This window comes from Pongo abelii, chromosome 4 (assembly GCF_028885655.2).
Source record: "Pongo abelii isolate AG06213 chromosome 4, NHGRI_mPonAbe1-v2.0_pri, whole genome shotgun sequence".
Taxonomy (NCBI): Eukaryota; Metazoa; Chordata; class Mammalia; order Primates; family Hominidae; genus Pongo; species Pongo abelii.
In genome coordinates this window covers 144,590,206-144,604,258 of record NC_071989.2, presented here as the reverse complement: position 1 = coordinate 144,604,258, position 14,053 = coordinate 144,590,206, and the positions used below count along the sequence as shown (strand labels likewise).

At 47.1% G+C, this 14,053-nt stretch overlaps 1 protein-coding gene across 1 annotated transcript in view; it reads left to right on the top strand.

Moving 5' to 3' along the window:
- The window catches only part of TRPC7 (transient receptor potential cation channel subfamily C member 7), a 164,725-nt gene extending 150,691 nt beyond the window's left edge, over window positions 1-14,034 (top strand). Inside the window, exons 11-13 of the mRNA XM_054556386.2 lie at window positions 84-164; window positions 9,052-9,127; window positions 11,719-14,034. Of these exons, the coding sequence (XP_054412361.1) occupies window positions 84-164; window positions 9,052-9,127; window positions 11,719-11,888 (327 nt within the window). The 3' untranslated portion in view covers window positions 11,889-14,034. The remainder of the gene's footprint in view (window positions 1-83; window positions 165-9,051; window positions 9,128-11,718) is intronic.
- Window positions 14,035-14,053: the final 19 nt, after the last annotated feature.

Below are 14,053 nucleotides of genomic sequence, written 5' to 3'. Positions count from 1 at the left end.
ATACTGTTCAAGTCCTACAAGATATGTAGGGATGCATGTATGTTTTTGTGTGTGATGTGTGTGGGTTTGTTTGTTTTATCCAGAAGACTCGCTACCAGGCTGGCATGAGGAATTCTGAAAATCTGACAGCAAATAACACTTTCAGCAAGCCCACCAGATACCAGGTAACCACCCCTTTCCCAAGAATCCAAACATGGGCAGAAGTAGACTTCACTAAGACACAGATTTAGTCCCATGGCTGTGTCATCCCCTGAGAACACAGCTTCATTCCTTCCTTTATTGTACAAATATTTATTGAGTACTTACTATATGTCAGGCACTGTGCTACTTCCTGGGGATACAGATACAGATGTGGTTCCTCCCTCAGTGGTACCTCCAGTCTAGTGACGATGAACAATAAACAAGTCAACACACAGATAAGTGTATGCCCTCAAACTGGTAACAGTGACAAAAAGAAAACAGGAGGACTCAAAAACAGAGAAAAATAGGGAGCTTCTGCTTAGATATGGTTTTCAGAGAGGACACCTTCAAGGAGAGCACAGTCAGCCAAGACCACTCGGATGCAGGAGGCAGCCATATATGGCCTTCCGGGCAGAGGAAGAGAAGGGTGGCAGGTCCAGGGCAGCTGGGCCCTGTGGAAGCAGAGATTGGAGGGAGGTGAAGTCAGAGGGCCAGACCACTGTCAGGATGCGGGAGAGGGTAACTTTGCCCAGGAGGGGAGATGATGAAGTTGTATTCGTGCTTTAAGAAAACCACCTAACTGCTATAATGAGAGGAGACAGGTGGGGACAAGAGTAAAAGCAAGGATACCAGTGAGGAGGATGTGACAGTCATTCAGGTACAAGGCATGGTTGCTTGGAATGGGATGTGAGCAGGGTGATGGAGAAAAGCAGACAGATGCAATACACTTTCTGGATGTATAGCTGCTGGGCACATATGGGGAGGGCGAGGCGCACCCAGCATGGCTCCCAGGTTTTTGTCTTAAGCAGTCAAGTAGATATAGGTGTCTTCAGACTTGGACTGCCAGCCTGCCAAGTCTGTTGTCAGAAAAATTAGGAAAAGAACTTTTATGCTTCCAATCCTTGCATTGCTTTTGGAAATGAATGCCAGATCTCTGTATCCATTTGGATCAGCCCATGCGCCAGTGATAAACGATAGCTACAGATGATCAACTATAAAAGGGCAGGCCACTCCTTTCCTGTCTTCCACTTCTCGATGATCAGCAGTTTCACCTATGCGATCATTTCTTATCAGATGTAAATTTTAAGCTGTCCTGAGCATTCCTTTGGGTGGAGGTGATATGCCCCTGGTGCCACCTTCCCACAGGGAACAATTACAGACTTAGATCTTTTAGATACAGGTCTCTAATTGAATCTCTCCAACCATATTTCAGAAGCCAGCTGTGCAGTTAGGAGAATTTAATTGCACAATTAAGAAATGGCTCATCCCTCAAAGAGCTTATAGTTCTATCAGATGACAGGCGAAAAATTAGCAATGGGCAAATTTTGTGTTTAATCGCGCACAAAATTGGGACTGACTGGTTTGATCTGCTTTGAGCTGTTTTACAGACCAAAGCCTTTGGTCAGTGAAAGGATTTTTATTTCTCAGCTTTTCAGAGAGAAGTGTAGATTATCTGTGTCATAGAAAAGATAGATACCCAACAGGTTAGGGCCAAATCTCTCCTAGGTTTTGAGCAGAATCAGCTCCTGAGATAAAGGAAGATCAATTCTGTGTGAATGTCCCATTCCAGAATGAATCCTTTCTGAAGGAGACCATTTTCTTTTCTTTTTTTATTTATTTTTTTACTTTATTTATTTGTTTATTTATTTATTTATTTATTTATTTTAGACAGAGTTTCACTCTTGTTGCCCAGGCTGGAGTGCAATGGTGCAATCTCGGCTCACTGCAACCTCCGCCTCCCAGGTTCAAGTGATTCTCTTGCCTCAGCCTCCCGAGTAGCTGGGATTACAGGCATGCACCACCATGCCTGGCTAATTTTGTATTTTTAGTAAAGATGGGGTTTCACCATGTTGGTCAGGCTGGTCTCAAACTCCCGACCTCAGGTGATCCACCTGCCTTGGCCTCCCAAAGTGCTGGCATTACAGGTGTGAGCCACCGTGCCTAGCAGGAGACCATTTTCAAAAGCAGTCTCAGAGCAGTCCCATCTCTGTCTTCCATCCTCGTTGGTTGAGTCCATACTGCCTTGAATCTCCCCAGGAACTTCCTGCTGTGATTACAGAGATTGGTCATCTACAGATTCAGGCGACTGATGACCTTGGAAAGCTTTGCTCATTTTGTAATTTGTGACTCCACAGAAAAAGCCTGAGGCAACTTATTCAAATAGTTGTCACAGAAAAGAAGAAACAAAAAGCCAGCCAGTAGGCATCAGAGGAAAGGGGCTGAGGGAAAGCAGTCCTTGCACATTGGCTCTTGGCTCCACCCTGCTAGGCTGCGTGGCATCTTCCTGAGTCATCATCTGCTCACAATTGGAGTAAACCCTGAGATGTCACTAGAAAATGCCTGGATGCAGGCTGGACACTAGCTCAGGTGTATTCTCCCATATTCCTTGGAGATGGGCACTGTCTTCAACCCCATGTAACAGATGAGGGAATTGAGGCTCAGTGGCCAAGGCCACACAAGTGACTGAACTGAGATCTCTGACTCAGAGGGCCCCCCTCTCTCACCACGTCATGCTGCCTGGACACCTGCCTATTATTTATCTTCATAGTTTTGCACCAGCACCCTCCTCAGAACCTGTCTTGCCTGTGTTTGACAGTCACCAGGAAGAGACCTATCTGAGCCTTCCAAGCACATAGTGAGGAGGCAAGGAGCAGGAGAAGGCACTGGGGCACTTTTGCTATCAACAGCAGCAAGGACAATTTGAGTGGGGATCTGAGTATGGTTCCTCTCTTTCCTTGGGCCCACCAGTGGCCTTCCAAGTAGCATTGCTTTCCTCCCACAGCAGCTTCCAAATGTGCAGAGAACATGAGCAGCCCAATTCACCCCCTCCTTCTTACAATCCAGGCCCTAGGCAGAGCTGATGTCACTGAGCACATATTCCGTCAGCCTCTCACATGTTGTGGCTCTGAGAAATCACTTAGTGTTCCCAAGAAGATAAAAGCACCATCGTTCACACACATTTAGTTACTAAGTTTGCTGCTTTTTTGTCTCTTCATTCGATTTCTCAACTGTTAGCATTTCAGGTGTTCATTCAGCTGTTTGTCAATCCTTCTGCTTTTGTGAGGTCTTTGTTGTAAGGGAAGACAGCTCCTTCAGACTTCAGAGGCTTTCTGTGTTTTTTCCTTAGGCTCCAGGGTGTCTGAATTGTTATTTTTCACAAAACCATTTTCCTAATGTGTTTTCCAGTCTGGCTCTGCAGACCTGAGACCAAACAATGGAACAAAACCATGATACTGGTGAAATGGCCAAAGTATGCCTCCTCCCCAAGCTCCCTGCGATCTGTTCCAAGATTCAGCTTGTTAGTTTGTTGGGGCAGGAAGTATACAGACCCATATACTCACTCTGAGAGGCATATTTCTTCATGGTCAAAGTAAACAAGTGATATCCCAAATAAACCATAGAATCCAGGCACATCCATCATTCACATACACTCCAATCTTTATGCTGCAATCTGCTCCCCAAAACCCCATGGGGAGTTCTCTTTTCCATCTTCTAAATGGCCTTTACTGAAGAGATCAAAGCAAAGAGGATGGACAACTTGCTGGTGCCTATTTCTTCTATTCTTGTGTCTGATAAACCTCAGTTTAATGAATGACTTGTCCTGTGATCCATTTTGTCCACTCTCTTCCAAATGTTCCTCAATTTCTGTTTTCCTAGGTGACCACATTTCTTCCCTCTGGATCCTACCTCATTGGCCATCATCAGCATACAGTGTGTGTTCTCTTCCTTCCTTCCTTATCTGTGTCCTCATCTGCCCTGGCTGCGCAGGAAGAGTTGTCTCTCCCATAGAAAGATGTCCTGTGTTCCCCTTCACCACCAGTGGCCAGAGGCCATCTGGCCCCTTGTAGTCTGGGCTGGGTCTGGGCTGTGGGAACTGTGTGCCTTCCTCTCTGCATGTAGGGCTCTGCGTGACAACTGCTCCTATCCATTGTGCATCTCATCTTCATCCTCTTGAGTATTCTTTGCCTGAGTGATAGCACTAAATATACTCATCTCCAGTACTTGCTAATGCATGGGGCAGGGCAGGGAGAGTTGCCACTACCAGGGACATAGTAACTTGGAGAAAGCTTATTATCTCCATGAAGTGAAAGAACTCTATGGAAGATAGCAAGGAGGTATCTCATACTCATCACAAAACATAACACACACACACACACACACACGCACACACACACACATTTCCCCCACATAGTGAAAGAAGGGAGGCTTTCTATGTCCATCTTTTCTATTAGGTTGAGGCAAATGTAATTGCAGTTTTTCCATTTTAATGAAATAGAATAGAAATAGATATCCTATCAGGGGAACCAGCCCCCAGTATTTCAACGTAGGTTCTTTCTATTTTCCATAAGTGTCGGCCAGCTGAGAAATAAAGAGAAAGAATTCAAAGAGAAGAATTTTACAGCTGGGCCTCCGGGGGTGACATCATATATCGGTAGGACCATGATGCCCACCTGAACCACAAAACCAGTAGGTTTTTATTGAGGATTTCAAAAGGGGAGGGAGTGCAAGAACAGGGAGTAGGTCACAAGATCACATGCTTCAAAGGAGAACAAAGATCATATGCTTCTGAGGCCAATAAAAATCACAAGGCAAAGGGCAAAATCAAAAACTCCTGATAAGGGTCTATGTTCAGCTGTGCACGTATTGTCTTGATAAACATCTTAAACAACAGAAAACAGGGTTCGAGAGCAAAGAACTGGTCTGACCTCAAATTTACCAGGGTGGGGTTTCTTCTCCACCCTAATAAGCCTGAGAGTACTGCAGGAGACCAGGGCGTATTTCAGTCCTTATCTCAACCACATAAGACAGACACTCCCAGAGTGGCCGTTTATAGATTGGCCCCCAGGAAGGCATTCCTTTCCCAGGGTCTTAATTATTAATATTCCTTGCTAGGAAAAGAATTCAGTGATATATTCCCTACTTGCATGTCCATTTATAGGCTCTCTGCAAGGAGAAAAATATGGCTGTATTCTGTCTGACCCTGCAGGCAGTCAGACCTTATGGTTGTCTTCCCTTGTTCCCTGAAAATTGCTGTTATTCTGTTCTTTTTCAAGGTGCACTGATTGCATATTGTTCAAACACACATTTTACAATAAATTTGTACAGTTAACACAATCATCACAGTGGTCCTGAAGTGACGTACATCCTCAGTTTACAAAGATAACAGGATTAAGAGATTAAAATAAAGACAGGTGTAAGAAATTATTAAAGTATTATTAGGGAAGTGATAAATGTCCATGAAATCATCACAATTTATGTTCCTCTGCCGCAGCTCCAGCCGGTCCCTCCATTTGGGGTCCCTGACTTCCTGCAACAATATCCTCTGTGCCATCCATGTTAAATAGAACTTTTGGCCATTTCTCCAACCATTTCAGGCTTTCTGGTGGCAAAACTGGCATTTGCAGATACCAAGTTGTGCAGCATGCACATAACAGAAGGGAAGTTAGGTCTCTATGAGGACATGAAGTTTTTTTGGTTTTTGAGTCAGAGTCTCGCTCTGTCACCCAGGCTGCAGTGCAGTGGCACCATCTCGGCTCACTGCAACTTCTACCTCCCAGGTTCAAGCAATTCTCCTGCCTCAGCCTGCCAAGTAGCTGGGACTACAGGTGTACATCAACATGCCTGGCTAAATTTTGTATTTTTAGCAGAGATGGGGTTTCACCATGTTACCCAGGCTGGTCTCCAACTCCTGGCCTCAAGTGACCCACCCACCTCAGCATCCCAAAGTGCTAGGAATTACAGGCATGAGCCACTGTGCCCGGCAGGACATGAAGTCTTTAAGAACTGGCAGGCAGTCACACTGCTCTCCCTGAAGGTCCCTGTCACTCTGGGAAGTGCCCTGGAGGTGAGGAAGAAGGCTAAAGTGTCCCTGCACATCTGCAGTGCTCATCTGATTCTACTTCCACAAGAAGCTTTTATAATCCTAATGCACGCTGAGAGCTTCAAAGTAAACCTTTGCTTTTCTACCCTCTGAGCCCTAGGTCTACAGAAACCCTGGCTCAGGTCAAGCATGCCAGTGCTCAAGAGTGGGCCATGAGCATTCCTGCCAGTGACAGAGCAGAGACCCCCTTCTTCAAGGGATGACCATTGTATGATGTCACTCAGCCTCTGAAATCTAGTGAGGCTTCCCCCTGCATAAAATGACTCAGTACCCAGACACGGCCCAAACCCTCTTTGACTAATGGGAGCCTGTTTCCCACATCTCATTTCCTAAACCATCTTGAGCCTTTGTTTTGATGCTCAGATGAAGTCCCAGCCATGGTTTCCATGCTGGTTAAATCTCAGATCTGCCACTTTCCAGCTGTGTGACCTTGGAGAAGTTACATCAGTCTCTGAGCCTCAGTGTCCCCATCTGTAAATGGAGATGACAACTCCCATCTCACTGAGTTTCTTGGAGGAGTAAGATCACTTTTGTGAGAGGCTGACACAATCCTGGTCTATGGAAGCACTCAATGCATTTGCTTCTTTGCATCTTCATCCTTTCACCCTTCCTCCTGAGGGGCTCCTCTGCATTGAAGGAGACTGTGAGCAGGATCTCACATATCCCAGCCAAATAGAGTTTGAGGGGCACATTTTCTATTACTAGTAAATATATGCTATGGAATGTTCTTAAATACAAAATGTGCACACCAAACAGGAAGGGCTGTAATTCCGGCTGCACCTATGAAAGGATTTTCCTCAACGCCATTTGACTGCCAATCTCTGGCTTATCATTTTACATGAGAAACAGTAAAGCTCTTTAATTGTTGGATAATTAATTGTTGGAAGAACCCTTAATTCCTGAGGTTTGCCTTGAAAAGGCAACCAACTTTAACTAGGTCCCTTTAATTTTGTGTCAGCCTGAAAGTTTGCAGTGGAAGAACACTTCTGAATTTCTTATCCAGTAAGAATGACAGATACCTAGGTGTCTGTTTTGTTATTTTTTTTTTCATGAGAACTAGTTTAGGACAAAGTTTTTGTCTTGTTTTGTTTTTCCAACTCAAAGTGAAAGCAGCATTATTGAGTCTCATGGAAAGGGATATATATATTTTGTACATATATTTTATATAATCTCAAAAAATATATTTTATATATAACATATATCTCAAATATATATTTTATATATATATATTTTTTTGAAATGGAGTCTCGCTTTGTTGCCCAGGCTGGAGTGCAGTGGTGTGATCTTGGCTCACTGCAACCTCTGCCTCCCAGGTTCAAGCAATTCTCCCTGCCTCAGCCTCACGAGTAGCTGGGATTACAGGCGCACGCCACCACGCCCAGCTAATTTTTGTATTTTTAGCAGAGACGGGGTTTCACCATGTTAGCCAGGCTGGTCTTGAACTCCTGACCTCAGGTTATCCACCCACCTCGGCCTCCCAAAGGGCTGAGATTATGGGTGTGAGCCACTGCGCCTGGCTTGAAAGGGATATATTTTTATAACTTAGATAACTTACTTTATTGACTAGACTATGTCCATGAGAAATTCAGCGCTGCAGTTTAACCACTAGTAGGATAAGACCCAGGCTTCTCCAAGAAGGAGCAGCAGGAAGGCAACTGCCAATTAACTCTTCAGCCTGAAATTAGATCACGACTCAAACCACACAGCCAGTTGGCCCATGAGCCCGAGGGCTGAGGAGGGGCAGCGCTGGCCTGAATGAGCTAAACCCAGTGTTATTCTAGAGAGCCTTTCAAGTTCAAGTGAAGTCTTAGAATCACAGGCCAGGAAGCATCTCTGTGGCAAGCTCTTCACGGTTAAAGGGATGGAAAAAACCATAATTGATGATAACGGTAAATCCTGCAGCTCTTTGCATCCAGTTCACTTACTTTTTATTTGCAAGATGCTTTTCCTCAGCCTATGTTGCAAAGCTAGGAACAGAATCAAGTCCCTACAGGTCTCTTCAAACTGGAAAATGCTGCCTCTGTCCTCTTGGTCCTCAGGTGTGAGCAGGTGAGAAGGCCACAAGAAGGGAGGACCAAGGAGCAGGGAAATCCCTTCCTCTCTTCCATACTGCTCATCTCTTGGAAGATTCAGAAGTCTCGGCTACCCGAGTATTTTTAAATCCTGTGATTTCGCAGGAACCCTGGACCAACTAGCTGGCAAAATCCAAAGTTCACCTCCTGCAGTCTTTCCTACACTTGGCTCTATTCTTGGTGTCTCTTAAGTGTTTATTCATGCCTCGCCTGCTTAACGAATTCAGTATCTGCATAATAAACGGAACTTGAGGGCCAAATCCTTCTCCAGTGTGACTCCGGCAGTACAGTGTCAGGCCTGTGGGAAGTGGTATCTCTGTAAAACCCTAGAGGCCCGGCTGTGTCTGCTTCTGCTTCTGGTAGGAATTTTCCAAGGTACAGTGGACCTTGTCCTCCAAGCCTGGTCCTGACTTCTGTACCCAGCGGATCTCCTCATGAAGGGCACACTGCTCACTGTGACCTCTGAGGGAGGCAGCTCCACCCAGGCAGGCCTGCTAAGTCTTCCCCAGCCCTCCATCCTTGAAACACAACTGAGGTCCAGGAAAGATGACATGACTGAGCAGAGCAGAGCCAGGCCAAGGCCCCTGGAGCAGAGATGTGGATCCAGGATTTCTGCCACTCCCCACTCCCCCCTTTCTCTCTCTCTCTCTCTCTGCTTGGCTCAGCTTCCTGCCATTGAGAAGTATTCCTGTTACATCCTGGGTTCAGGTGGACATTGCATCCTGCGGGGGAGGCGAAACAGAGACTGGCCAGGTACCTGCACTGTGCAGGGCACTCCTCCAGAGTGAGGCACCAGGCATGGGAGGGTCGCCATGGTTGCTGAGGCTCTTCAAGGGAGGGAGGGGTCCTGCTACACCATGCAGGATGCCTCTGCATTAGGCCAGCCCTGTCTGATCCCTTCCTTGCTTGGCATTTCAGAAAATCATGAAACGGCTCATAAAAAGATATGTCCTGAAAGCCCAGGTGGACAGAGAAAATGACGAAGTCAATGAAGGTAAGTGACTGGGTTTCCACCCATGTGGTGATTTAAAATAACACAGGTTCTGCGGGTCTCACTGGGCTACAGCCACGGTGTTGTCAGGGCACTGTGCTCCTTTCCAGAGGCTCCAGGGAGGCTCAGTCTCCTTGCTCATTCAGTTGTCGGCAGAGTGCATTTCCATGGGGCTGCAGGCCTGACCCCGTTTCCTTGCTGGCTGCTGCTGGGCTGCCCTGAGCTCCAGCACTTGGTCTGTGCATACAGCCACACCACCTCAGAGCTGGCAGCAGGCATCAGGCACCCTCATGCTCCATTTGCCCTGCCTCATCTTCCATTGTCCCATCTCTGACCCCACTCTTCTGCCTTCCTCCTCCACCTTTTTTTTTTTTTGAGATGGAGTCTCGCTCTGTCACCCAGGCTGGAGTGCAATGGCACAGTCTCGGCCCACTGCAGCCTCCACCTCCTGGGTTCAAGCAATTCTCCTGCCTCAGCCTCCTGAGTAGCTGAGATCACAGGTGCGTGCCACCACACCCAGCTAATTTTTGTATATTTTTTTTAGTAGAGATGGGATTTTACCATGTTGGTCAGGCTGGTCTCAAACTCCTGACCTTGTGATCTGCCCATCTCGGCCTCCCAAAGTGTGGGGATTACACGCATGAGCCACTGTGCCCGGCCCCTCCTCCACTTTTAAGGACTCATGTGATTGAATTGGTTCCACCAGCACAATCCAGAATAATTTCCTTCTGTTAAGGGCAGCTGATCAGCAACCTGAATTCTATTTGCCACCTCAGTTCCCCTTTGAGGGGAAACATGACTCCCCACAGGCAGAACACCAGAGCTCAGGATGGGGACATCTTGGGAGTAGGGGACATTCCTCTGCCTCCCACAGCAATGACGGCCTTGAGCCAACCTCATGCCTCTTGAGTGCAGGATGGTTCAGAATTCCAATGCTGTACTTCATTCCGTGGTGCACGTCCACTGAGCAGATGCACACTGCATTTAGGGTCTGCCGCCGCTTGCTTCTAACTGGCCCTGTCCAGTCTCAGTGGGAGGTTCTCAGCATCTAACTGCCAGCCATGTTTCTCAAAGTGTTCCCCACCTCAGAACTAGCTATTAAAACTACAGATCCCAGACCCCACCCAGACCTAATGAATCAGCATCTCTGGAGTGGGGCCTGGGGATCTGCTTTTGGAAAACTGCACCAAGGGTCTCTGATGCACACTGAAGTTTATCAACTGTATTATTTTCACTGTTTGGATTGTTTTCCAGTCTATTTTAAGCAGTTACTCCTAGAGGAAAAGCAAATTACTTTATACCAGGTAATTAATGAGATACCTATGATAAATATTTGCCACCTAGAAACAGTCTCATCCATGATTGAAGTTTCTGTTCTCCTAGCTTGAGCCACAGGGAACTACAGAAAGAGCCTGGTCATTGGGTGACCCTCTGCTTTATCCTGGGGCACCCAGCATGCAGCTCGAAGCTCAGCCATCACTGAACTGCCCCTGAGCTGACATGGTTTAGGGGCTGACAACAGCCCACCTACCTACTTGTAGGTCTCAAACAAACAACGGCCAAGTGTCATGCCAGCCAGCCTCAAGCAGTATGTAACAGATTCATGTGAACATCACTGATCATAGAAGTGGGGGTACCCACGTGTCATGCCACCTAAATTACACCATGAAACGGGGGCTCAGTGAAGCATCTGATAAAAACAGGGGGGGTATCCATTTGTCAAAATGGTCAAACTGTACCTTTAAGATCTCTGCCTTTTATGTATATAGACCTACCTGAAAAATAGACAAGTAGTGTTTCCACAGACAATGGACTCCCACATGAGCCAAGTGCAGTATCTACAGTATTAGGAAAGATCCTTTTGACACCTGTTTGTGGTTAATAAGAAGATTCCCACAGCCTAGACCTATTGGACTTCTAACCACAAGGTTCACTGTAGAAATAAAAGTGAAAGTCCCTGCTAGGTGGTCCCTTGTTATGGAAGGAGGAGGTGGCAGGCATTGTCGCAGCTCCTGTCAGCGAGGTGGTGCTGCTGCTTGTGTGGGCTGAGTGGACCCTGCTCAGGTGGCCGGCTCACTCCCAAGAGGCTGGTCAGCTCCATGGCCACCATGGCTGCATCTGCTGTGCCAAGCCATTCTCTCCAGGCTCCTGGGAGTTTCTCTTCCCTACAAATAACAATGACAGAACAAAACATAGCATCATAAAAATCAATGCTCCAGTTAATGGGGTTGTTGTCCAGAGTCTTGAAATCAGCCTTTAGTGACTCTGAAACAAACTTTCTAACAAGTATTTTATGAAACAGGTGCTAGACACAATTCACAGCCCTGATCTTGACTCCTCCTTCAAACCCCTAAGGGAAAGGTTTTCCTGGAATGGGAGGAGAAGGGCTTTCTACGGATTGATGTGTCCTTCAGTGGTGGGGGAGCTGGGTGGTTCTGGGTTCAAATAGAGCCCCCCTTGCCTCACCTTCAACCCTGGTGGGCTGGCCCAGGACCCGACATTCCACTGGAAGGATGTACATGCCCACGTGTGCATGGGACAAGCCCCCAGCTTCCACCTGCTCAGACATAGCAAAATCTCTTCTGTCCTTGCAGGCGAGCTAAAGGAAATCAAGCAAGATATCTCCAGCCTGCGCTACGAGCTTCTTGAGGAAAAATCTCAAGCTACTGGTGAGCTGGCAGACCTGATTCAACAACTCAGCGAGAAGTTTGGAAAGAACTTAAACAAAGACCACCTGAGGGTGAACAAGGGCAAAGACATTTAGCAGCCCACATCGGCATCTGTGACTTCTACCAGCATTCCAAGGCCAGGTTGGATGCCCTCGCCCCCATCCTTGGTGGGGAGGGGTCCCCAGCCCACTCCTCTAAGACATGAAGGGGATCTCCTGGCTCAGTCTCTTGCAGCATGACTGACATCTCCAGCCCGCTGGCCTGCCTAGAACCAGAACTGCTGTGAATCTAGGTGGTTGGGTAAGAAAAGCTACCACGGGAGGAGGGGAGGAACAGCCCCCTGATGAGTGTGAGACCTTTGGTCCAGCCACAGTGAAACCCATCCCTGTGGCCAGAGCAGGAAAAGGCCATCTTGGGTGCACACCTGTGCCCTCCCACTGCAGGTGGGACTGCAGCTCTGGCTGTGTCCTGGGAAGACAAACACCTCAACCCAAAAACTCCTTCTCACTCCCTCCCCGCCACCTCCCAACACATCCAAACAGAACTGGGAGGTGACCTGTGATCTATTCTTAAGTGCCAGATGAGAACACAGCCTAATAGCAAATAGTTCTATTTGTTTATATAAAAAAAAAAGTTTAAAAATCCTAAATTGAAAACTGTACTGTAGGTAGCACTGTTTAGAAAACAACAACAAAATCCAAATGATGTATTTTTACCTTTATTAAGATTATCTTGTATTTACTATTTTTACCTAAAATGGAAAGAAATAAAATTACCTCATAATAACTTCTGTGGATACGCTGCCAGGGCTGCCCCACTCACAGGCCCAGTCTGGAGGTGGCCTTGGGAACCTGTGGCCCAGGGATGCTCCGGGAGGAGAATGGGCTGGTGAGGTGGGGGTTGGGTGGGGACGAAGGCACCACCCTCCTTAGAGTCACGCAGCCAGGACCCCCAGAAGCTCCAGCCTCCACCTCCAAGCCCCTCTTCCTGTGCCCAGACCTAAGGTCAGGAAGGAGGTAAAGGAAATGCAGAAGAAGTGGAAAGTTTTCTCCCACCCCATTCTAGAACTTTCCTCCATGTGAAAGGAAAGGGAGGGGCAGGAATGAGGCCTCAAAGTGTCCCCCCCACCAAGGAAGAGGCTAAGTGTGAGTAGGGAGAGCAGCCACCAGAGGGCGCTGAGTCCCAAACAATGCCTGTTTGGAGCAGGTGTGCGAAGATGACATTCATCTTCCGGAAGCTTCATTCCGGAATGCATTCATCTTCCAGAAGCTTCATTCCGGAATGTATTCATCTTCCAGAAGCTTCCAGAAGAGCCCTCTGGTCCCAAGAGAAGCTTCCAGAAGAGCCCTCTGGTCCCAAGGAAATACTCCTAGGGCTGGCCAGAAGTATTCAGCGCTTGCCGTGTACCAGGCACTGTGCTCGGGCTTTGCACACATCAGTCCACTGGATCCTCACAGCAACCCTGTGAGGAGGGTGATGGTTACAAATTCACATGCCTTGCAGACATTCTAGAGGGGGAAAATAAATATATAATAATTACATATATATACGCATGTGTGTATGTGTAAATGTATATATGTATGTATATGTAGAAAGAGGGAGCTTGTGTTTCAAGATATACAATACATCTTTGTCTTCAGGGGCAAACATTTTTTTTACTTAACTCTGCTATAAGAAAACAGCCGATCAGATGAGGTGATAAATAGAAGTGAGGTTGGTGCCAGCATTGATGGGAGTGACGAGGGACGATGACAGACTGCACAGCCGTGCCCTGCCTAAAGCAGGTTGCAGACACTCAGCTCAGCCCATCGTTGCCATAAGGAATATAAGTCCTGTTTTGCCACATCTTCTCAACTGCTGAAAAAAAGAAAAAGTCAACATTTGTTGGGCTCCTGGCAGCCAAGTTAGGCAGCAGAAGATGACACATGGCTCCATACCTGGGCCTTCCCAACCCAATCTGCACCATCACCTAGTATTCGAGCAAGACAGAAACAGGCATTTGACAGGCACTGGGCATACTGCACATGCAGGGGCACCTGACAGACGTAAACTCTGGCCCAGAAGGAGGACCCGTAGAGGACCATGGATGGATTTCAAAGAGCCTGCAAGTCCTAAGGTGCCCTTCAGGCTGTGTGCTTGTCTTTGCGATGGGTGCATTGTTCTGGAGAGAACACCTGTAGCTTTTTGCAAGCACTCGTCTACACACCCCCGGCAAGTCCACAAATGAGGAATGACTTTACTCAGCAGCTATGTACTAAGC